This window comes from Gymnoscopelus braueri (assembly GCF_963280865.1).
Source record: "Gymnoscopelus braueri genome assembly, chromosome: 24".
NCBI classification, from domain to species: Eukaryota; Metazoa; Chordata; class Actinopteri; order Myctophiformes; family Myctophidae; genus Gymnoscopelus; species Gymnoscopelus braueri.
This window is the reverse complement of record NC_137626.1, coordinates 20,824,937-20,850,714: the sequence shown is the minus strand read 5'-3', so window position 1 is coordinate 20,850,714 and position 25,778 is coordinate 20,824,937. Positions and strand designations below refer to the sequence as shown.

Sequence of the window (25,778 nt, the reverse complement as noted above, 5' to 3'; positions counted from 1 at the left end):
GTGTGTGTGTGTGTGTGTGTGTGTGTGTGTGTGTGTGTGTGTGTGTGTGTGTGTGTGTGTGTGTGTGTGTGTGTGTGTGTGCGCACACACACGCGCGTGAGAGACAGAGAGTCATGCTACCTACTGTTCTTTGCCTTGAGCTAACAGTACCCTTCACTTCCCTTTGCCCAGAGCTTTACTATGACCTCCACTGCTGAGAGCCTCACAGGAAGCTGCTCACAAGCTGAACCAGTCGTCCTGATGAGAACAATGACTTCTTGGACATTAAAGAAAACACCTCCATTACTGACTGAGGCTTTCAAAAAACACTCCTCTGTTCTCTTGCTTTTTTGGGGGGGAATGGGAGGGCTGCTTGAAATTCTTTTAGTTTTTCAAAAAGAATAGTTCTTGTTCTTTGAGAGACAGTGTTTGTGTGCCTGTGTGTGTGCGCGTGTGCGTGCGTGAGTCATGTGAGGCTAGATGGTTGCTTCTCGGGTGCACGACACCCACACATAAGTAGTAATAGAGGCCCACTGCAACACGTTTGAGTATTCAACTTGAAAATGTGAGTGTTCCACGTGTGCTGATATCACTGTGTGTGTTTGAAGGTAAAGGCTCATCAGGAGGTGATTGTAGAGAACAGAAACTCAAGTTGCTCTCATGCCTGAGAGCAGTGTTGCCATGTCCGCTTATTATAAGCGACTTTGGGCTTATTCTTCTGTGAAGTTGCTTGTAGTTGCGGGTTGAGGTTTTTTGGCCTTGTTTCTAAAGTGTACAGTTGCTTATTTGGGCTTGCTTCACAATTTTTTTTAATTATTTGGTTCTCAAATATTGTCATGTCATGGACCGCCAAATTAATTTGTCCCCTAACCCCCATCTAAAAATATTTTGTGCCAGAGGGCCCCGTACCATGATTTGTGTTGTTAGAATGTTTAAAAATCTTCCAAATAGAAGATTTTTTAGAAAATAGCAGATCTACAAGTTCACAACACATCGCATCGCGATGCGTTGTGATCTTGTAGATTGGCTATTTTCAATGTATACAGAATATAGGTTGAAAGTGCTCATAGTGGCCTTTTGGGCTTGTTTTCCTAGACCTGGTTGCTTATTTCTCACACAAAATCTGGCAACACTGCCTGAGAGCCACGTGGAGAGAGAGAGACACAGAGAGATGGAAAAGAGAGAGGGGTGTGTGGGGGGGCAATAGAAAGCGAGACATAGAGGGATGGAGAAAGGTGAGTGTGTGTGTTGGGGGGGTAGAGATAGGAAGAGAAAGAATGAAAAAAAATACAGAAGAGAGACAGGAATCTAGAGGGGGAAATGACTATAAAAGAGAGATTCCCCAACCTGTGGGCCGGGGCCCACTGGTGGGCCGTGAGGATATTGGAAGTGGACCCCCAAATTATTGGCAAAAATAATGGATTTTTTTCCATTAAAACCTTGATGATACCAATAAAGTATACAATCTGACCACGCTGTGTTAATCCATTATTTTAGATTTTAGCATTGGCTATGCACCGAGTGCCGCGCTATGCTTGTAGATCGTGAAAAAAAAAAAAAAAATCTTGAAATCGTGAAAATGTGTGCAAATCTTATATATTTATTCAATTTTCAAAGCAAACATTTGTAACTCAAATCTTTGCTTCTGCGGGGTCCCTGAAACAATCTTTAGTACCTGAAGCATCTTTAGTACCTCTCATTCGCAGATGTCACCAGTTGTTCTTGCCAACCAGCCACACACACATACACGCGCACGCACGCACACACATAGACACAGCTGTCTGAGTCACCTTGCCATGGGCTCTATCCTCTCCATGGTTCAAGTAGACTCCGCCTGTGAGTGTATTGAGCTGGTTCAATCAATGGTAAACTGTGTGTGGTGTGGGTGTGTGTGTGTGTGTGTGTGTGTGTGTGTGTGTGTGTGTGCGTGCGTGCGTGCGTGCACAGGTCGGTCCAGGTCCTCTCCCACCAGTGAGTTGTGACAGCGGGCTTACATTAAATCACATGAATTCAGCGCAGAACATGTGAAAAACAAGCAGCACTCACAGAAACACCAGCAGGTATTAAAGCATAGTTTCACCTCACAAACAGCACACAGACCTGCAACATCCCTCAGGACCTGTCCCCTCTTTGTGTGTGTGCATGACGTGTGTGCGTGTGCGAGTGCGTGCGCGTGTGCGTGTGCGTGCACACTCTATTCTAATGACAAAATCTTTAACCACTTTTACCCAGGCGTCCCTATTTTAGAGCCAATTGTTTTAGAACTGATCTACAAGCTCAGAAAGCATTTATTTATTTATTTTGGGGGGGGGGGGGGATTCTGCCTTTATTTATAGTGTAGTTAAGATGGACAGGAAACAGGGGAGAGACATGCAGAAAAAATCGTCGGGAACGGGACTCACAATGCGCTGTCAGTAAGTGCCCGGATCGCAGAGTCAGTGGTCCGGGCCCAGAATGCATCATTTTTATTGTGAAACAGTGTGTGTATGTGCTATGCAAGAGGGGGATGGACACACACACACACACACACACACACACACACACACACACACACACACACACACACACACACACACACACACACACACACACACACACACACACACACACACACACACACACACACACACGCGTATAAGTACGCATTTCTCCACATCCGTGTGGATGCAGCTGCAACCTGCTCTCACACCTGCCCTTGACCTTTTGACCCAGGAAGTGAAAGCTGCCCCGCCTCTCATCTGAACCCCTGAAGCAGGAAGCGCCTCAGGAGAACGATTCGACTCAACACCAGCGTTTCTTGGACATTTAAACACTGCTCAGACAGGTGACAGGAAACAAAGATAATGTTGATGTTGGTCGCTAGGGTCACAAGTAAAAGCACAGCGTGGGGAAATCACTTAAAGATGTGACCATTAAAGACCACGGCTGCAACTATGGATTAGTTTGTTAGCGATTATTCTATCGATTACGTTCCCGGTTAATCGAGAAGCACTTGGTTTTATATTGTTTAATTTTCTTATATATATATAATCGAATCAATTCAACACTTAGATCCTACTTTATACTATTTGAAAATAGCTTGTAGATATGTTATTTTCAAAAAGTCTTGAACATATTAACAACAAAAATCTTGTATGGGGAGCTTTGGTACAACATATTTTCAGATGGGACTTCGCGGCCAAATGCATATTAACTTATTGAATCCAAAGCCCAGACCGCCAACGACGTCTTTTGACGCCTGTTGTGTGTTTTTATCTTTTACACTAGATGGCGCTCTTCGCTAGGATATGAGTGACCATTTAATTCTGGATTTCCTCTGCATTTTTGACGAGACATGCTAGATTCAACGGCCAATAACTATCGAGGGGGTCACGATGAATAATTATGTTCTTTTCGCGGAAGCACAGATAAAGCCTCCGTGTTTAGCAACGATCGGGGATCGATCATACTGGAGATAAATATTCTGTGACTAGTTGAAAAGGTAAGGAAAACAAAAAAATCAGTGGCAGTGGCTGATTTATTTATATATGTATTTACTCTGGCAGTGAATGAGTTAATTTGGGGGTCCTTAACATGAAAAAGGTTGAGAAACACAGCTCTATGGTGTTAAGCTTCGGCTCTGTAGAGAGGATGATGGTCCTCTGGTAGATGAGCGTTTCTAGACGGGCATCTCTTGCCCAGCAGTCTGCTGAAAAAAAAAGGTAGCTCACCCAGGCGCCAAGGTTCTGCTATTCAGAATGAAGCCAATGTGGAAGTGAAAATTCTGCAGTTCTCATTACTGGCCCAGCAGGTGAAGCAATTTTTTACTCGACTTTACAATTGGTTTTATTACCTTTTCATAAAGACTTTTTTGCAAGTTATGGTCCCAGTCATTATAAAATGGATGATGAAGAAGGGTATGCTTTTGGGGCGAGGCTACGTTGTGATTGACAAGGATACCGGGGTTCTACTCAGTCAAGACCCACACCTCGCTCCCCTTCCCACCCAAAAACATCCGTTTCCGGTTGCACTCGCAGCCATTTTTCTCTGAACTAGAGGCTTCAAAACGGGTCTGTATCCCTCAATCCCTGGACTACCTGGACTTTGCTACATAGAAGACGGAACTCTCTAGGCTGCGAGAGGCTTTACAGACGAAAGTAGCGCCGGGCTTGAACTCAATGGCACAGTCGGGGTGGTAAGGATATGGCTCTCTCCTAAACTAAACACCCGCGCTATCGTGACAGACCTCTAGAATTTCTAATACATCTGATTTATCTGAAACATAGATGTAACTGAGGTTACTGGTGGGGAAGTGAACTGAAAACACTGTAAAAAATAAAAAGCAAAAGCCCCTATGCTCCAATCTATCTCGGGATTATGAGCCACAAGCCAGGGGGATAGCCTAACACGACCTAACACTATGCTGACTCAGCCGCTTAGCGAGTTGCCAGATACCAGTAGAAGAAGGTCAGTGGCCTGGCTTTTGGTCAATGGCTCAATGGGTACACCTAATTGGTCAACAAGTGTTCTGTCTAAGAAATTCTCTGTGCTCCTTAATCTATGAGGGCAGTGACTTCAATACGGTCATGACAACCTTGGTCACTCATTTTGAGTCTCCCAGAGCTTGTCAGTATGACCCCCGATCTTTTGGCCGTATGGGGCACCTGGCCAAGTAATGTCCATCCACACCGCAATAAAGGCAGCAATGACTTGCCATACGTCTAGTCCTTTCGTCTGGGGTTAATCGGGTTGAACCTATCTGCATAGGCTCAAGTTCAGGTTCAGGTCGCAGGCTGGCTCTGGTAAACCTGCCACCCCCTATGGGACTTGTTACTCGGGAATACTGGTGGGAATAGTCTTTTGGCCGTATGGGACACATGGCCAAGAAATGACCCTTCCCACCACAATAAAGGCAGCTACAACTTGTCATGCGTCTATCCCTTTCGTCTGAAGTTAATTGGGTTGGACCTATCTGCATAGGCACGAGTTCAGATTCGGGCCGCAGGTAGCTTCTGGTACACCTGCCACCACCCCTTAAGGGGCTTGTTACTCGGGAATACTGATGCGCATCGTCTTTTGGCCGTACCGGGCATGCGGCCAAAAAATGACCCTTTTCACCGCAATAAAGGCAGCTACAACTTGAAATACGTCTACTCCTTTCTTCTGGGGTCAATTTGGATAGACTTATCCGCATAGGCCCGAGTTCAGGTTCAGGTCGCAGGTTGGCTCTGGTACACCTGCCACTTCCTAAGGGGCGGGTTACAGCTCTGGAAGGTCGCTCGACGCGCCATTGAGTAACCGGGTCGGAAATTCGAATTGCTAAATTGATAGCTTCATCTAACGACCCTAGTTCCTCTTTGAGAGCGAACTCCTTGCCAATCCCCCTGTTAAGCCCAGTCTGGAAAGCGGTGATGAGGGCATTATCATTCCAGCCAGACTCTACTGCCAAGCTGCTAAATCTGTCTGCATACTCATGAACACTAAGCCTACCCTGCCGCAGTCTCATTAGCTGTTGGCCAGCCTGCTGCCCCCGTACAGGGTGGTCATGAACGCACCTGAGTTCTACTCCAAAGGCTTCCGGCGAAGAGGCAATTGACTCCATGTTGCTGAGTTGTTCAATGCGGGGAGTGGCCAGTGTGGCAGATATATTACAAAACTGGTCCACGGCAGTTTGCAGTGTCTGCTGCCCCCATACAGGGTGGTGGTCATAAACATGCCTCAGCTGTTGTTTTGGTGAAGACTTAATTGCTTCCATATTGCTGGGTTGTTTAACTGCAAAGGCTTTTGGTGAAGAGGCCATTGCATTCACGTTGCTGGATTGTTTAACACGGGGAGTGGGCATCGGAACGGAGATAATATTCAAGTGGTCCACGACAGTCTGCAGTGTCTGTTCATAGCGATCCAAACGCTGCTCCTGGTTGATGATTGTCTGTCTCAGGACGTCGGGGTCTGTTGGGTGGTCCATACTGTGGTCAGAACGTACTGTCACAGGTTTGGGGGAAGACCCAGAACCAGACTCGCACACGGGAAGCCGAAGCTACTCCTTACTGAAGAATCCCAAGATGGAGTACAAAACTACTCCAAAATAACTGATCACTCGGAAGTAACAAGAAACTAGAAAACAACTGAATTTCTGACAACCATTGTGCTGACAGCTCGTCACTTATACAGGCCACAGATTACGTCATGCGGATTCATCGCTATTCTTTGGAGAAACACAGTTCGGACCAATATGCCCATACATGCATGGGCATACATATACTGTATGGGCATTTATATGGGCATCAATATATGGCATATATTGATGACATCAGGGATCTCCATAATATGGGTATAAAAGGGAAAAGGACAGACATATGCAGAGATCTCCATATGGGCATAAAAGGGACAGACAGACGAGTACAATGGGTAATCTGACAACTTTTCTTTTGTGTCCTTTTATGCTCATATATGGAGATCACTGATGTCATCAATATGACATCCCTGATGTCATCAATATGAGCCTACTTAAGCACATGAGGTGCAGTGCATGTCGTCAGACAGGTCATATAATCGCCTATCATATAAACACCTATCACCAGGAAGACTCCATTTAAGAGATATTTTAAATTGTTTCTATCCACCGTCTAAGAGCTAACGGAAGTGCCACAGACACAAGAACTGAAGATGTCCCAGGCCACCAAACGTAAACATGTCATCAGGGAGCTTCTGGAGGACTTTGTCATTCCTACAGGAAACCAACAGATCGTGAAGGTTGTCGGCGGCCGTGGCAACAACCTGCATGAGGTCGTCACTGCCCAGGGGGCGGGATTCCTGGTGAGCATGCCCACAAAGTTCCGTAAGAACGTGTGGATAAAGAGAGGAGATTACGTGATGGTGGATCCCATCCAGGAAGGAGACAAGGTGAAAGCAGAGATCACTGCTATTCTCCACAGGGCAGACGTTCAACACCTGAAACAACAAAAGCTCTGGCCACAAGGCTTTGCTGAAGAGACCGTGTGTCAAGAGAAGACAGACAGACAGGAGACAGACGGACAGACATCTGGGGAGGAGGAAGAAGACAGTGACTGTGATGATGAAGATGATGACAGTGACCTGTTTGTCAACACTAATCACTCTAATAACTACAGTAATGATAATGATGATGATGACGATGATGATGACGATGATGATGATGGAAGGACAGAGATCCGTTCCTATTATTGATGATACAGTAAATATGCAACTCCCCATGTATGGTCGTATCAGCCGTCCAACCGAGCGACTTCAAACTCGACCTGAGGGAGTGTGGTGTCCAGTGTGAAATCAGCTGGATCAGCGGTGCTCCAAAATAAATGATATGGATAAAAAACATTCGACATATGGTCGGATCAGTGGTTGGGATCTCCATATATGGGCATAAAGGGGACACGGACAGATACAGAGATCTCCATATATGGGCATGAAAGCGACACAGGCAGATAGATACAAAGATCTCCATATATGGGCATAAAAAGAACACAGACAGTCAGACAGACGGGTACAAAGGGTACTCTGACAATGTGTGCATTGGGCATTGCATAACCAGAGGTGCATGCGTTCCTAACAGGCATCGCTCCCAACGCTCATCGGCCCTATGTCCTATATTAGAATTGGCTAATGCATCACGCCATCACGTTCATCTCACTATGACTCGGCCAAAACCATACAAGAAGTTACGCCCAGATATGGAGTGTGTTGTCTAACCTAAATGTGTTGTCATGGCGTCAGGCGCAAACTAATCAGTTAGCTCCATATATGGAGCTCTAAAACAATCACTATACCTAGTTTGGGTTGATATTCGTGACAAATATGGCACCGGCCGGCCAGCGGACCACAACAACAGAAGGGCGACATAGGTATGACGGTGTTTGGTGTTAACATTAGAACTGGCATCAAAATTTAAAGGATCCAAGAGGAACACCTGTGCAAATTGGCCTCATTAGGCATGCATGGCAACGCTTTGTATTGGGTGTGACATCGGACCAGAGCTCTGGACAAGTCTATATAAGGTCAAGAGAGTGACAAAGAGACAGAAACAGAGATACGGTAGATACAGTACACACAGTACATACAGAGAGGCAATCGCAGGGTCACCTTTACTATGACATTATGAACGCTACTATCAAAACATCAAGAAACTAGAGACATCCTCTCAGCACTTAAGTCAGACATGGCGTTGCTTTTAAGGACACTGACCCGGCAGAGTGTCTGTCTCTCCGGGCCTCGGTACTGTGTAATACACACATATTCAGCCCGAATGGGAACCACAGCACAGGAGGAGATGAACAAGTTCTCGGCCAAAAGCAAAAGTCTGAACAGACCCATGTCTCCTCATCTCACCATTTACAAGTGGTCCATCCCCATGATGATGTCCATCACACACAGAGTAACAGGTGTTGGAATGAGCGGAGCTATCTCAGCCTTTGCGATGGCAGCGCTGGTATTACCAGGCAGTTACCCCTACTACCTCGACCTGATCCACTCCCTCTCTGCGGGCCCCTATCTCATCAGCCTGACAAAGTTTGGAATCGCCCTCCCTTTATCCTACCACACCTACAACGGCATCCGCCATCTGTGGTGGGACACGGGCAAAGGGTTGAAGATCCCCCAGGTGTATCGTACGGGCTACGCCATCATAGCTCTGTCAATCATTACTTCCTTCGCCGCTGCTTTCCTTTGAGCCAAGAGGAGGAGATCAGGAGAAGGGAAGAGGAGAGCCAATGTGATGTGATGAAGATGAGATCCAAAGATCAAAGACAATCGAGGGGAGACATGGGCAGGAAGGATTTTCTTTATATCAGACCTGTTTTCTTTATGTACTTCTCTGGCCTGGATGGTCCCCAACTTTAATAAATGAATAAAAGATATGTTAAACTATGATAATTATAATACACTATGATCCTTACCTACAGGAAGTCTGAGTTACCGCAATTGTTAAGTATTATGATACTTGAAGTTTGTATAATTATAAAGCATTTTTTGTTATAAAGCATGAGATGTATGACTGCTTATATAGTTATAATTATAATTATACAGTGTTAAAAGATAGATTATAATGCATTATATGCATTATAATTATAATATGAAGAATTACCAAATAATATTTTCATGCAAGAGCTAGGCATGCTATAGTCCAAAAAAAATCGAGGTAAAATTATAGCCTACTCTAAACAAAAAAAAAGAAACAAAAAAACATCAAACTGTGGGTCCTTGAAATTAAAAAGAATCACTGGTGTAATGAACTGCAGTTTAGAGGATGTATCAGGATCAAATGTATTGTATTAAACTTAACTAAATGTTTCTCAAACAGACAAGTTCAATAACAGTTCTGAAGGCTAAGCACACACACAGAATCTCACTCCAACATACATAACATATAGACAGGGAACTAACTAGACACAGGTGAACTCAAAGTAAAACCCAGGATAGGCTGGGGCAAACATGACACAGGTGACTAGGGTTAACAATAATCAGGTAACAGTAACAAGGGCACTACGAAATAAGATACACGAGAAACATCCCAGGTTCGATTCCTGGCCCCGGCAATGTGTCAAAGTGTCCCAGAGCAAGACACTTAACCTCTAGCCGAGCGCCATACTAATGGCGTTCACTACTCTTAGTACCTAGCTACAGTAGTAGGATGGGTAAATGCAGAGGACACATTTCACTTACCGTATGTGCAAATATACAGGGACAAAAAACACCCCAAGTGGGGACCAAATATTATTATTGTTATTAAACACCATCAACAGACTAACAGAACTACAAGACCTAGACACAGAACATACTGAAACATAGAGCTACAGAAACTAACAAGTAAACATGACTTAACGTCTAAACCAAACAGGGAACAAGAGCAGAAGTAAATTACCAAAAACAGCAGAATATGGCCAAAGACCAAAGGCTGAGGAGCGGATCGTGACAGGCTGCGTGCATCTGAGTTTGTGCTTGTCTAAGTTCATGCGTGTGCATAAGTGCGTGTGTGCTTGTGCACGCGCGCGCTTGTAACAAATATCAGGAAGAGTAAATCTGTCAGCATCTATTCTGTAGGTCTCGTTGAGGAAATCCCTGGGCCGACGTACGTATGCAGAGCTGCCCTCAACAAGGAATGGTCAAATGTGCAGAATATGAGACACATGCCGCCCCAAACATAATCTGATTCTCTGCCTTATCCCAACCACAAATGATGTGGTATAGTGCAAACTGCAGCGGCACATTAAAGTCACGCTATTCATGTTAATTCCATTGTTATGCTCTGAGTGAAATGAAAAGAGGATTGATTATATTTACTGTATTTTTGCACAATACGCCAAAGCATAAAAGGGGCTTACATTACTGTAAGTAGTTTATCAGACTAATTGATTCAGTTGATTATGAAAAGTCCATTTGAATTTTTTGTTGTTCAAACAATTATTAGACGTGCTTCTCGATCATTTGATTAATAGAAAAAGTAATCGATAGAATAATCGCTACAAAAATAGTCTATCGTTGCCTTAATCACGTTCATCTTTCTATCACAATAAGATGGTGCAAACTCAGTTTAATCGCGTTCATCTTTCCATCATTCACAATAAGATGGTGCAAACATAGTTTAATCGCGTTCATCTTTCCATCACAATACAATGGCTGAAGGGGCAAATACAGTTTAATTGTTCTTGTGAGACACGTCCGCAGCACAGAGGGAGGTGTGCATGTCATCACACACAGTGACGCACAGGACATTCCTCTGGTATAAAACGGAGGAAAAGACAATAATAGATTGTTAAATACATATCATTTGGCTGGCTGCGTTCCACAACTTCAAGCAAGGAGGGCAAACAATACCGAACTGCTGGTATCGTTTGCCCTCTGCTATACCAGCAAGTTGGTCAAATGAAGCACATTCAGCAACACCACCCTAACAGCCATTAGAAATTAGATAGCTGTTATTTTCCTACACACGCACACACACACGCACACACGCACACACACGCACAAACGTGTGCACAGATACACACATCATCTCTTTCCATTTCCTCTGGAAAGCCCATCAAAGGTTGTTTGACTTTTCTTTTTAAGTACAGACTGAAAAAACGATAGCATTATTATTGTCCTGTTGTTTTCTCAGTGGAGGTGTAGAGGGCACACATGCCCCCCCCCCACCCCATGTCCTGTCTGTCCTGCCCTGTCCTGTCCCCTCCTCGCCCAGGAACCCAGACCTGAACCCATCTCCAATGGAAAGTATGCAGACTTCATTGTAAGTGATATGGAAAGAAACATCGTTTTTAACAGTCTGACGTTCGAGCCAAAGATGCCAACATCAGGACTGTTGGGAATTGTAAGGGGGGGGGCACAGGAGTATACTTATACTGTGTGTGTGTGTGTGTGTGTGTGTGTGTGTGTGTGTGTGTGTGTGTGTGTGTGTGTGTGTGTGTGTGTGTGTGTGTGTGTGTGTGTGTGTGTGTGTGTGTGTGTGTGTGTGCGCGCGCGCCCGCATGCGTGTGCGTGTGCGTGTGCATATACGTACATGCACGTGGGTGTTTTAGGCAGACAGGACACAGCTGTTATTGTCTGTTGTTCATAAGCCTGTTTGCCTGGTGGAAAAATATATCTAGCTGGTTTAAAGGTCAGGTCAGTAAAGGTCAAAGGTCATCAGTGTTATGTCAAAGTTATATACACCAAATTAAAGCTCATGTTTTTACATTTCTATGGAGAGTGTAAACACATGCTCTCAGACAATCATTTTATTGGAAAATATATATAATAAATATTATGCTTGTATTTCATGTTCAGGTGTACCAGAAAAACTGATGGCCTTTAACTTAGTTATAATACAATATATAAATATATATGAATATATAAAATGTATTTATAAACATTTCACCTGAACCTGAACCTCCCGTCCCGGCTGATATAGATAGGATCGGGGATTTTAATATTTTTTTTTTTGTCCCAGGCAGGCTACTGCGCTAAAGGTCTAATGAGCTAACCTGACCCAATGTTAACGCTTGTATGGTGTTCGGGTCACACTGTCTCACTCCTCCCCAAAAGGCATATTGTGCCTTAGTCACCAAACGTCAACATGTGCCTTGAAGGGGGGGCAAATAAGACTTTTCGGGACTCCCGCATTACAGCAATGCGGAAGTCCAGTTCTCAGCGTTTTTGACGGTCCGACAAAAAAACGGTTAAAACGTCAGAGGCACGCCGTCTCAAGCGGAATTGAGCCACGGGAGGCACCGCAGAGTGAGCTTAGGCAAGCGAGTCACCGTGCCGAGCGTTACGAGCCGAGACTCAGCGCCATTCGAGTTATGTCACGATAGGCACAGAATCGTAAATCATATATTCCCCAAAAGTCAAATTGTGACTTTTTCTTTCTTTTCTCCTTCACATCACATGTTGATATTTGGTCAAAATTGTCCCAAATAGTCAAAATATGCCTTTTGGGAGTTGGACTGCTTCTCCCGTCTACACCAAATCTCTTAAGCAAAAATAGCAATATTCAAGCTCACAACAACGAGCCGCATTGCGACACATTGTGAGCTTGTTTTTTTTGCTGATGTTCCCTCAGAATATGGATACTGGGGTTCAAAGGGGTTGATAAGACAAATGATGCAATACAAACGTTCTTTATTTTTTTCCAATATAAGACTAATTTGCTTATTTTTCTGTCAACATCAAAAATAAAAATAAATCATTGTACACTGTGCACCCTCCAACCCATACAGTCGTGTTAATAAAAGTGAGAGAAAACAAGTGAACATGGTCAAAATGAAAGTTTTCAGTCTGTCGTCCTCCAACCTGCTGCCTGCTGTTAGCGTGTGTGTGTGTGTGTGTGTGTGTGTGTGTGTGTGTGTGTGTGTGTGTGTGTGTGTGTGTGTGTGTGTGTGTGTGTGTGTGTGTGTGTGTGAGAGCACATGCGTGCGTGCGTGCGTTCTTCGATCACACTGTAATTGTGTGTTGTTTCAGGGGATAAAACCACAGGGTGATCTGTGTTTGATGTTTGATTGATCTTAAACGCCTCCTTACCCTCCCTGCATCTTAACATTGACCAGCTGAACACGTGTGTGTGTCTGCATGTGTCCAATTGTCAATATGCCTGCATGTATGTGTGGGCGTTCACGTCTCTTGTATGCATGCGTTAGGAACATATGTGCTTGTGTGTGTGATTTGTCTGCCATGTTTGCTTAAAGCCGATAATAAGAGGTTTCAATATGGCCGTGCGTGTCTGCGTGCGTGCATGGTGACCTGAGGGGCACTGCAGGAACAGATTGCCTCCTGTTCATGTCCAAAAAGGTCTTTCTGAAGGACAATTTAATCAATCACTAGTTGGTTCCCTGTACTAGTGTCACTAGTTTCATGTAGTAGTACTAGTGTCACTAGTTGGTTTCATGTAGTAGTACTAGTTTCACTAGTTGGTTTCATGTAGTAGTACTAGTGTCACTAGTTGGTTTCATGTAGTAGTACTAGTGTCACTAGTTGGTTTCATGTAGTAGTACAGGGATGGGCAACTGGCGGCCCGTGGGCCGCATGCGGCCCGCACCGTCACTCAATGCGGCCCCAGGCCAAAATCCAAAAAAATAAATATATATATATATATATATATTTATTTATATATATTTTTTTTTTAATCACAAAGAAAAACAAAGTAATCTACACATATCCGAAATGGTGAACTATTGCCTTCAACTGTTCCAAACATGCAACTTTCCATGAACCATTTTAATTACAACAGTCCACCAGTAGAGCGCGCTCTCGTTTATTTTAATAGAAGCCTTATTAACTATAATTCTAGTGTTCATTTTTGCATATTTTTAAGCCAAAGTTACAGCAATACTCTGAAAGGCATACACAGGAATGTGAAGTTTTGTTTAGCAGTACAGCTGTAGTTGATAGAAGCATTACTAAATGCTAAATAAAAACAAAGTTATAACAAATAATAATAGTTAATATCCCTTATTTATCACATATGTGACTATTATGGGCTTTTTGAGTAATGGGGTACTACTGGCGAGAGTGCCGATAAACAGGGGCGGGCTGGGACCAAAATTCAGCCCTGGCATTTTGGTCCGAACCGGCGCACCGCCCCCGGACCGTTTTGCCAACGGGGGGTGATAAAAAATATTAAAATATATAGATTTTTAAAATATTATTATATCTTGTGTAGCCTACATGACAGTAAATATTTTGTTCTGGTTCGTCATACATTGTAGCCATCACCGATGTAGTGACTGTATATCAAGGTAACAGCAAGCCCCCCATCTCCCATCACTTTCTCACATCGCAACTTTTCATAAGACATATCCAGCACTTGACTCGTCGTCGGCAGGGTTTAGAACTTCACTAAATCACTCCCACGCCAAACTAAAGCCTCCATTAAGTTTCTCTGTCACTTTCACTTTAGCAGAGGTCCACTGTTGTTGTTTGGAAATGGAAGGACCCCTTGCCGGCAATGCACATGTAATAGGCGGCTAATTTGTGCCTGATGGAAAATGACGTAAATGTTAAAATAATACAAACACACGCACACCGAGATTTCATGCTTTTTAAAAGCTATAATAGGCCTATAGGTAGATGTCATTAATTTATTTCCTGCATTATTTCACCCGCGATTTATCCAATATTAATTAATAATTCACCATAATTCATCCACCCACTGCGGTTATCTGCGGCAACCGCGGCTAAAACCGCAATCCGCGTATATATATATATACATATATATATATATGGATCTTTTGGCTATGAAAGGTGTGCCCTGGCAGAAAAAAGGTTGGGAAACACTGCCCTAGGGGCAACCGTCTAGACTCTAGATGGTTTAAGTGTTTACAACCTGTATTATAATATATGCATATAAGTAGTTTGAACTTGTAAGATGTGTGTCATTGATTGAGTCTCAAAAATAAGGATCAACCCTTATCAGTTCAATAAGAGACAGATCTTTTAGTTTCCAAATATGGTATGATTCCTTATTTCAAGGAACGGTTGGCAACCCTAAGTACTATAGTGTCACTAGTAGTTGGTTTCATGTACAGTATAAATACTAGTAATACTAGATGGTTTCATGTAGTACTACTAGTATTACTACTGCTATTATTAAACATCTGTAAGCTAGCAGCCACATCTTTCTCCTTGCTTAACCTCTGTGCACCCCCTCCCTCCAATGTGTGTGTGTGTGTGTGTGTGTGTGTGTGTGTGTGTGTGTGTGTGTGTGTGTGTGTGTGTGTGTGTGTGTGTGTGTGTGTGTGTGTGTGTGGGTGCACACACACACACACATGTCTGCATGCCAAAGACATTGATAATTGATGCCAATGTGCGCGCACGCACACGCACACGCACACACACACACGCACACACACACACACACACACACACACACACACACACACACACACACACACACACACACACACACACACACACACACACACACACACACACGCACGCACACACACACACCACAATGTTGTATACCCAACCTCCAAGATCATTGTGGTGCTTCCATGGCATCTAGTCTCATCCAAAGTGACCTACAATAAATTAGCACATGGGGAATTTCACTGTCTTGCCCAAGGACACTTTGTGAGGACACACTGTTGCACTGGGGATTGAACCTGTGACCTTACCTTTCCATTACGGGACGGTCACTCTAACCCGTAAGCACCACACCCCCCACCACTAGATTTCATCAGCTTGCCCCCAAAAATAAACCCTAAAACGAGGAAACTTACACCTTGAAGAAAGAACCTCAGTGTAGAACTTAATGCATTGCTTTTGCTTTTGAAACTAAAACTTTAAATGAAAACACATTTCATTAAAAAACTAAAGCTAAAATATCCGGGAATTAACCTGAGTCTTAAGTCTTTAGACGAGATGATATCCTTACTATGCAGGTCTACTTGACACACGCACGCACGCACGCACGCACACGCAAAGACACGCTCCATGCCTTTGAAAAGCTATGGACAGGGCCAACAGAGCAGAAAAACGCATCTTTTCTTCTGCTTGTCTAACCAGCGGGGTGCTATCAAGAAGCCTGGAAGGGCTCCAGCGTGTGCGCACACACACACACACACACACACACACAAACACACACACACACAAACACACACACACACACACACACACACACACACACACACACTTCTCTAGGATGAGTGAGCGATGTGTAATGAAGAAGACATCTGTAGACATGAGTGAAATAGAAACAGAGAGAGCGAGAGAGAGAGAGAGAGAAATCTTTTTTGTTGACAGTAATTACCTCCACTTAAACAACTGATATACTCAATACTCAATAAATACACAACAGTCTACCACTGTTCAGAGTCTTAAACACGATATCACACACGCACGCATGCACGCACGCACTCACGCACGCACGCACAGGAATCTACCATGAGATTATAGGTGTAATATATTGAGAGCTCAGTGAAACACTGGAAGATTAAGAAGAACAGATTTCAAAGATTAGACAAAGAGAGAGAAGAAAGAGACAGAGACAGAGCGAGAGAGAGAGAGAGAGAGAGAGAGAGAGAGAGAGAGAGAGAGAGAGAGAGAGAGAGAGAGAGAGAGAGAGAGAGAGAGAGAGAAAGAGAGACAGAGAGAGAGAGGCAAGCAGGGAGATAAAGAGAGACATGTGTAGCACTTGTAAGGACATGGATTTAGTGTCTTAATACACTTCCATCTCTCCCGAGGGAACGTCACGGATTAGATATGGTCACTTCATCACAACGGATGACAGAGGGCAAAGATTAAGAAAATAAAGGACTGAGGGATGGAGGGAGGGTGGGGGGTAGATAGATAGATAGATAAAGTAGATAGATAGTGTGGGTGTAGTACCTAGGGATCCTTAGTCTTCCCGGTGATGGATTGGTAGAATGAAACACTCTCAAACTTGAAGTTAGTTATATCAGCAGAAGAGGTTTATTACAGTAAGCATAGCAAGGCTTAAGCATTACAGCAAACGATGTTGCCTCTCTGGGCTCCCGAATATCTCTCTCTCCCCTTTTCCGTCTATCTTACTAATATATCTGGGCACCATCGTCATCCTCTCATCATACAAATATTTGTTATCTCTCCACTGTGTCCCCCATGGGACCACAGTGTCGAACACCACCTGTTGTTTGCTTGCTTAGTTGTCAAGTCATCTTGACATGACTCGTATCTTTAAACGAGTAATTGATCCTCCGTGTCGAGGCATTCCCCCTCCCTTATGTTCTTCTAGTTCTTTCTAGCTGTTTCTACGTTGTTTCTTTATAGGCCTGAGGTTACTAGGCCACGAGCGCTCCTTGGTTGCCCCCTAATCAAGCGCCAACCAGCTGTGCTCAGCTGTAGACCTTGTTCGTCATACGCTGTCAGTAGGGATGCTCCTCTGCCTGATTTACCTCCCATTCTGGCCATATAGTATTCTTTTGGTTTACACCCACTTCTGGGCAGAGGAGTGGGCAGCTTATCTCGATTTACTGACAAATCAACTGGAACTGGAAATGGACTGGAACTGAAATGGAAGTCCACTTCTTCCAGTACCTTCTCTATTAATACAATTTAGTTTAGCAGGCCAGGGTCATAGGTCACGACCTTCTGCCCCCACATAATCCTTCCTCTAGACAATAATTTGTCTATCTCTGCCAGGTCGGGATTGCCAGGTCGGGTTGTCTATGAGATAAGTATGGCTAAATATGGCTAAGTATGGCTTTCACTTCATAAAGTGCATAACAAACATTCTAATGTGCAGTCAAACATTCTTATAATGCACTCAAACACTCTATAATGCACTCAACATAATGCACTCAACATTCATGTTTAATAGGCTATAATGTGAGACTAGTCAATTACTCTTAACTTTTAACTCGTTTTGGTATGATGCACTTTTGGTCGTTTTGGTATGATGCTGGTCGTTTTGGTATGTTGCACTTTTGGTCGTTTTGGTATGATGCACTTGTAAATACTCTTAAGTAAAAGTAATACACGATTGTCCTCTCACTGTACTTTTGTAAATGAACCACTCTACTTGTTTACTCTACTCTACTTTACTATTTACTCTACTCTTATTACTCTAATAAAGTAATAAAGTACTCTACTTTAATAATAACTGTTACTCTACTTTAATAATAACTGTAATAATAAATGACTTGTATAACTGCTGCTGTAATAATAATAAATGACTTGTATAACTGTAATAATAAATGACTTGTAATAAACTAGTCATAACAAATGGAATGTAATATAATAAACTGAAATAATAAATGACATTTGGAATGTAATAACAAAAAGGAATGTAATAAATGACATTTGGAATGTAATAACAAATTGGAATGTAATAAATGACATTTGGAATGTAATATACTGCAATTCTGCGTATTCTTTTCTTATAACAAAGCTTCCCGCGTCCTTCATCTAATATTTGTCTTCCGTACTCCGTCCCATAGTGCAAAAGCGATAGTTCAGAAAACCTTCGATGTGACAGTTCTTCCTGGTACCGATCGTACCCCTCAATCATCCCTTCCTCTGTCACGGACACGTGACACTTAACTGTCCAGTATCCAAGTCCACTTGTGCTGTGCCTAGAAATACACAGCCAAGTATAGTTGTCCATTTCTACTGCGGCGGTACGGAAGTTGTTTTCCAGCCAGAACGCCGAGGAAATACATGTGCGGAGTTCGGAAGATGTTTCCCCAGCCGGAACTCCGTCATTATGGACATAAAAGAGAGGAAATGCATGTCTTAGTAATATATATATATCACTCTTTTTTTCTTTTTCTCTTTTCTTTTTCTATAACATACACATATACACATTATGATCACCTTTTGGGATTATATAATGATCACCTTTTGGTATTATATAATGATCACCTTTTTGGGATTATATAATGATTCTTCCTCTAATATTTCCCTAAACTGTCTTCAGAGTCCTTACTGGCTCAGACTACGTCCAGTCTCGCCCAGCCTGTCTCCACAAAAAACAAACTAAAATAACAAACAAAACAACAAACGTAATCCCCGAAGACCCCAGCCGACCAAGCCGTCTGAGGTTGGGAATTCCCTATGCTTAGAAAGAATCATTTTATCATTCTTATAATACCAGTACATATGTAGCTGTTGTACCAGTTTATATGTGTTATATGTATCTGATGCAGGTTGATTTTGGGTTCTTACCCTTTTTAATTGCTTTCGTTGTGTTCGCTGTCCTCTCTGGCCTCTCTTTTGGTCTCTCCTGTCTCCTGGTCGTTGCGGGTCCCTCTGGTTCTGCTTGTCCTGTCCTTGTGGTCTCTGGCCCTTCTGGTTCTTCCGGTTCTGCTTCCGTCTCTCCCTCTCCCTGGCACCTGGGACGTGGTTGGATGCTCTGGAACACTGGTCATCGATGATTTCTTATCTGGAGTTTCATCTATTGTTGTTCTTCCCTCGGTAGTGTCATTGCATCTGTTGCTTTCTCCTTGACTGCTCCCTGGGCTGTTGGTTGGTCCCTCTGGTGGCACCTCTTCTTTGGACGTAGTATACTCTTCTTCTTTGGACGTGGTAGGCTCCTCTTCCTTGTACATGGTAGGCTCTTCTTCTGTGGTAGGCTCTTCTTCTTTGGACTTGGTAGGTTCTTCTGCTTTGGACTTGGTAGGCTCTTCTTCTGGATCCTCCTCATGCGTGGAAGTGTCTGATGCTCTTGTATACCATATCTTTCTTCCCTGGTACCATACCTTTCCTCCCTGGGTGAGTATGGTCCCTGTTCTGTCTGGGGTGGTGTGGTTTCAGGTGTCGTTGGGTCCCACTGGTGACAACCTTCTTGACAAAAACAAGCTTCCTCTGGGTTTTGTCGCTCACCTTCCTCTGGCGGTTCCTCTGGGTTTTGTCGCTCACCTTCCTCTGGCGGTTACTCTGGGTTTTGTGGTGATTTTTGCTCTTTGTCTTGACTCTTGTTGGTCTTCCTTGTCTTGGGGTTGGTTTACCTATAACGAAAAATGTTCATAACTAATTTCTTGTAAACCAACGAAAAATGTTCATAATTACTTTCTTGTATTGTCTCCTCCTATCCTCCTCTCTTCTATACGCAGGTTTCTTGTCCTCCTCCTTTTTGGTCCCTTCTGTTACTTCAAACTTCCTTGCTTCTTATTCGTTTTTCGCCATCTGGATTCGCATCTGGGTCAGTTTTCTGGTTTGTGCTGTATCGTTTTCCATCAATCTGGTTTCTTCATTTCTGTATTTTTCCAGGACATGTTCCACATGTTCGCAAAACATGATAAAAGTCATGGAAGTGATCCCCACGAAATCATTCAGCGATGAGCGCACTTTATTAGGAAGGCCACTCAGAACTGCCCCCCGGAACAGTGTTCTCATTCCGTTCTCATTTCCGTCATTTTCCGGATTCGTTCCCATCTCCAGTCTCCAGACTTTCTGTATTCTCTGGATGTAGACCCCTGCTGTCTCTTCATTCTTTATTTTTTTTCCTGTCAGCATTCCTGGCTTTATCCGAGCAGGGTATCTTCTCTTCATTTCTTGCCACAGTGAGTGTCGATAGTTGTTGAACAGATCTGCGTCTCTTGCTTGTGTATCAATCGTGTGACACATCGTCGTCTCATGAAGTAAATCTTTCATCTCATGTCGTCCTAGAGCGCGACAAAGAACACTTTTTATGTCGCCGACACTCAACATGTATTGTACGGTGCGTTCCTCAAATTCTTGTATGAATTTGTGGGCTCCTTCGAATATGTTTGGGATTTTTGATAGCAGACTGTCCATGTCTCCAGCGGAAAATGGTGTGTAATCGAAACGCTCTCCTCTGATTATCACTGGTCCCATCATCTGGCTCCCTTGTGTGTCTGGTTGTACCGTCGCTGTTTTTTGGGTGATGTTATCTCTCTTTTCCATCCTTCCTGATATTTCCATTGTTGCTATTGGTGTGATGAATGGTGGTTGCTGGTCTCCTTGGTTTGGTTCATTGAGGCTGACATCTGTGCTGCTCTCTAACACAAAAACTGTCCCTCTGTGGTCTTCCGTACCTTGGCTTCTAGACTCCCTTTGATGCTGCTCCTCCCCTGGGGCTCTGGGCTTCCCTTGATGCTGTTTCTCAAACTGTCTGAATTTTTGGAGTGCTGTCCTCATATTGTCATGGTGGTTTTCTCTTTGTGGTGATGTCATGTCTCTGCCCTCTTGATGGTGTTTTCTGGCCGCACCCCCTCTGTTGTGTTCTAGTGACATCCTCTCCATCTTCTTCCGACCGGTATCCTCATCTTCGGCTCCTTCTGCTTGTCTGAGTTTCTCCATCACAGTCTGTTCATATCCTCCTTGCTTCTTTTTCTTTGGGCTTGTATCTGTGTCTGGATACAGCGTGCCTGATCTCAGTGTTCTTCTTGATGGAGCCTTTGATTCTTCATCCTCCCTCTCATATTCATAGTTTCCGCACATTGTGATTTTCTCAAAGACTGGAGCTTGAACGTGATATTCCGGTGGTGCGCTTGCATTTTCCTTCATGGCCGTTCTTCTGCACGCTAGGAGATTGTCAGCAAGCTCCTGTCCTTTCTTCTGGTACATTTTAAGGATTGCAAGTTCTTTCACCCTCTTCTCTTCTCTTTTCTTCCCGTTCTTTTCCTTCTTGTGATTTCTGATTAATGTGTGCATTTGTTTGCACACATTGATGTCAAATGTGCCCTCTGGTGGCCAGATTGTGGCCTTTTCTTTTGTTCTCTTCGCCCATTTGTTATTAGTCTCCTGCAGTACTTTTTCCAACATTGGGTATTCTTCTGTCAGTATTGCCTGAGCCGTTCTCTGGACCCCTGGCCCATCTTCTTTGCCTTTAATCACGGAAACATTCTTCTTGTTCTCCAAACTTGTTTTCTTCTTTGTCTTTAATGACAATGCTAGCTTCTTTGTCTCTGGTTGCTTGTCCATTCTTTTTCCTGGCGGCCGCCTTGAGTTTTGTCGACAGGCGAAGCCCGAGATTGGTCCGGTCCTCCTCTTGTGAGCCCTCTTCCTCTTCCTCTTGTTTCTGTTGCAGGCCTCAGAGTTGTCTGTTCTTTAGCTGTAGTGGGAGTTATAGTTGTCTGTTCTTTAGCTGTAGTGGGAATTGTTCTTTAGCTGTAGTGGGAATTGTTCTTTAGCTGTAGTGGGAATTATAGTTGTCTGTTCTTTAGCTGTAGTGGGAGTTATAGTTGTCTATTCTTTGGCTGTAGTGGGAGTTATAGTTGTCTGTTCTTCATGTTGTAGGGCTGTTCCATCTTTAGCTGTAGTGGGAATTGTTCTTTAGCTGTAGTGGGAATTATAGTTGTCTGTTCTTTAGCTGTACTTTCTCTTGAACTTCTGTGGACTTCAGTGATCACAATGTCATTATTCTTGTTCCCTCATTCACAATGTCATTATTCTTGTTCCCTCCTTATCCTTATGATTTACTCTCTCAAAATATTGCTGATAAAAATAAAATGAGACAAAATTAAAATAAAATAAAATTCAAAAAGAGAAAAAATCGTGAATACGTAAAGCCGACCTTTAATTAGTTGCATGATTAGTTCATAAAACCATCCAAATTTCGATGGCAGTGACTGTATGTGAACACTCGTTCTCAATTCACAAAACCGGGGTTACGGAAGTAACCTTTAAATCATCATTCTTTTTAAAACCATCTAAAAAAATGTTATGGCAGTGGCTGTATGTGAACGCTCGTTCTTTATTCACAACCCCTGGTTACGGAAGTAACCTTTAATTCATTAATTCTCTCTAAAACCATCCAAATTTCGATGGCAGTGGTTGTATGTGAACACTCGTTCTTAATTCATAAACCATGGTTACGGAAGTAACCTTTAATTCATTAATTCTCTCTAAAACCATCCAAATTTCGATGGTAGTGACTGTATGTGAACACTCGTTCTTAATTCATAAACCATGGTTACGGAAGTAACCTTTAATTCATTAATTCTCTCTAAAACCATCCAAATTTCGATGGTAGTGACTGTATGTGAACACTCGTTCTTAATTCATAAACCATGGTTACGGAAGTAACCTTTAATTCATTAATTCTCTCTAAAACCATCCAAATTTCGAACGCTCTGTGTCTGTGTGTCTCTCTCTCTTTGTGTGTCTTAACTCTTTGACTGCCAGAGTCGTTGACTGCCAGAGTATTTTCATTTGACTGCCAGAGTCGTTGACTGCCAGAGTATTTTCATAAGGTACTCCCTCAGTGGTTTTTTCTCTAGAGCCTCCAGTCCGCCTCTAGAGAGCAGCACATGACAGCTTAATGAGCTGTCATGTCAGCTCGCACCCCACACACACAGTCAAACAGTGAATACATTACAACTGATGTGACTGATTTTTTTTTTTTTTTTTTTTTTTTTTTTTTTTTTCTGGACGAAAATGACCAGGGATAAAAATCAAAAACCGGAAACGGAACCCAGGTCATGAAATCGGATGCAGGTGTGGTTGAAGCAAGTGGAACTCGAAAATAAGATTGAAATAACTTAACATTATAGCGCAATCAGAGATTAAACAATGAACGCGCGTCCAACGCGTATAAAGCGTCGACGCGTTTTCGAGTCAATGACGTTTATAGAGTCTTTCTCTCTCTGTGTGTCTCTCTCTCTCTTACTGTACCTACAGTAATTATGGACCTCTCTCTTACTGTACCTACAGTACACTGTGGACCTCTCTCTTACTGTACCTACAGTAATTATGGACCTCTCTCTTACTGTACCTACAGTAACTATGGACCTCTCTCTTACTGTACCTACAGTAATTATGGACCTCTCTCTCTCTCTCTTACTGTACCTACAGTAATTATGGACCTCTCTCTCTCTCTCTCTTATTATCTCTTTGTATATCTCTTTGTATATCTCAGAGTATCTCTGTATATCTCTGTATATCTCTGTATATCTCTGTATCTCTGTATCTCTGTATCTCTCTGTATCTCTCTGTATATCTCTGTATATCTCTGTATCTCTTTGTATCTCTCAGAGTATCTCTGTATATCTCTGTATATCTCTGTATCTCTGTATCTCTTTGTATCTCTCTTTGTATCTCTGTATATCTCTGTATATCTCTGTATCTCTGTATCTCTTTGTATCTCTCAGAGTATCTCTGTATATCTCTGTATATCTCTGTATATCTCTGTATCTCTGTATCTCTCAGAGTATCTCTGTATATCTCTGTATATCTCTGTATCTCTTTGTATCTCTCTGAGTATCTCTGTATCTCTTTGTATCTCTCAGAGTATCTCTGTATATCTCTGTATATCTCTGTATATCTCTGTATATCTCTGTATCTCTGTATCTCTTAGAGTATCTCTGTATATCTCTGTATATCTCTGTATATCTCTGTATATCTCTGTATCTCTTTGTATCTCTCAGAGTATCTCTGTATATCTCTGTATATCTCTGTATCTCTGTATCTCTTTGTATCTCTCAGAGTATCTCTGTATATCTCTGTATATCTCTGTATCTCTGTATCTCTTTGTATCTCTCAGAGTATCTCTGTATATCTCTGTATATCTCTGTATATCTCTGTATCTCAGAGTATCTCTCTGTCTCTCTCAGAGTATCTCTGTATATCTCTGTATATCTCTGTATCTCTTTGTATCTCTCTGAGTATCTCTGTATCTCTTTGTATCTCTCAGAGTATCTCTGTATATCTCTGTATATCTCTGTATATCTCTGTATATCTCTGTATCTCTGTATCTCTTAGAGTATCTCTGTATATCTCTGTATATCTCTGTATATCTCTGTATATCTCTGTATATCTCTGTATCTCTTTGTATCTCTCAGAGTATCTCTGTATATCTCTGTATATCTCTGTATCTCTGTATCTCTTTGTATCTCTCAGAGTATCTCTGTATATCTCTGTATATCTCTGTATCTCTGTATCTCTTTGTATCTCTCAGAGTATCTCTGTATATCTCTGTATATCTCTGTATCTCTGTATCTCTTTGTATCTCTCAGAGTATCTCTGTATATCTCTGTATATCTCTGTATATCTCTGTATCTCAGAGTATCTCTCTGTCTCTCTCAGAGTATCTCTGTATATCTCTGTATATCTCTGTATATCTCTGTATATCTCTGTATCTCTTTGTATCTCTCAGAGTATCTCTGTATATCTCTGTATATCTCTGTATCTCTGTATCTCTGTATCTCTCAGAGTATCTCTGTATATCTCTGTATATCTCTGTATATCTCTGTATATCTCTGTATCTCTTTGTATCTCTCTGAGTATCTCTGTATCTCTCTGTATCTCTGTACATGGGATCATCATTCATAACACAACGTTACTACACTTTCACACACAACGTTAAAACACACCGTCACCTGTTTTGTCTTCCCTTAGTCTCTCTTCTATCGCCCCTAGTCAGCCTCTCTGCTGACTGCCTCTCCTTCTGTAGGGGTTATAACATTTACAACACAACATTAAATACACTTTCAAAACCACAACGTCAACCACACCGTCACCCGTCTCTCTTTATATCACAAAGGTTCCTTAGCAGCGTTGTGATATATTCTTTTGAGGTAGCTGTATTGATAAATGTTCTTGTATAAATTGTTTATGGAACCAATGTGGTTGCTTGTGTGTTGTGGGTGTGTGTATATGTGTGTGTGTGTGTGTTACAGTAGTTATGCGTGTGTGTGTGTGTGTGTGTGTGTGTCTGTGTGTGTGTGTGTGTGTGTGTGTGTGTGTGTGTGTGTGTGTGTGTGTGTGTGTGTGTCTGTGCAAATACAGCAGCATTTGTGATATTTGAGGTAGACCTGAGGTAGATTTCAAAAAAGAAATATTCTTCTAGATTTTCAGAAACCCTTAAATCTAATACTTTACAAAGTTTTAAAATGTTCACGCAATCCACACATTATTTGAACGTCAAAAAATGT

General features: G+C 42.6%; 2 protein-coding genes across 2 annotated transcripts; both read left to right on the top strand.

The window, feature by feature from the left end:
• Positions 1-6,624: 6,624 nt before the first annotated feature.
• Positions 6,625-7,164, top strand: LOC308080508 (putative RNA-binding protein EIF1AD; the record flags this gene model as incomplete). Its single annotated transcript, XM_080422404.1, has 1 exon — positions 6,625-7,164. One exon carries the CDS (start codon positions 6,625-6,627, stop codon positions 7,162-7,164), a length of 540 nt encoding a protein of 179 aa, XP_080278530.1.
• Positions 7,165-8,149: 985 nt separating this feature from the next.
• On the top strand, positions 8,150-8,659 carry LOC308080815 (succinate dehydrogenase cytochrome b560 subunit, mitochondrial-like; the record flags this gene model as incomplete). Its single annotated transcript, XM_080422833.1, has 1 exon — positions 8,150-8,659. The coding sequence occupies one exon, from the start codon at positions 8,150-8,152 to the stop codon at positions 8,657-8,659; it is 510 nt and encodes a 169-aa protein (XP_080278959.1).
• Positions 8,660-25,778: the final 17,119 nt, after the last annotated feature.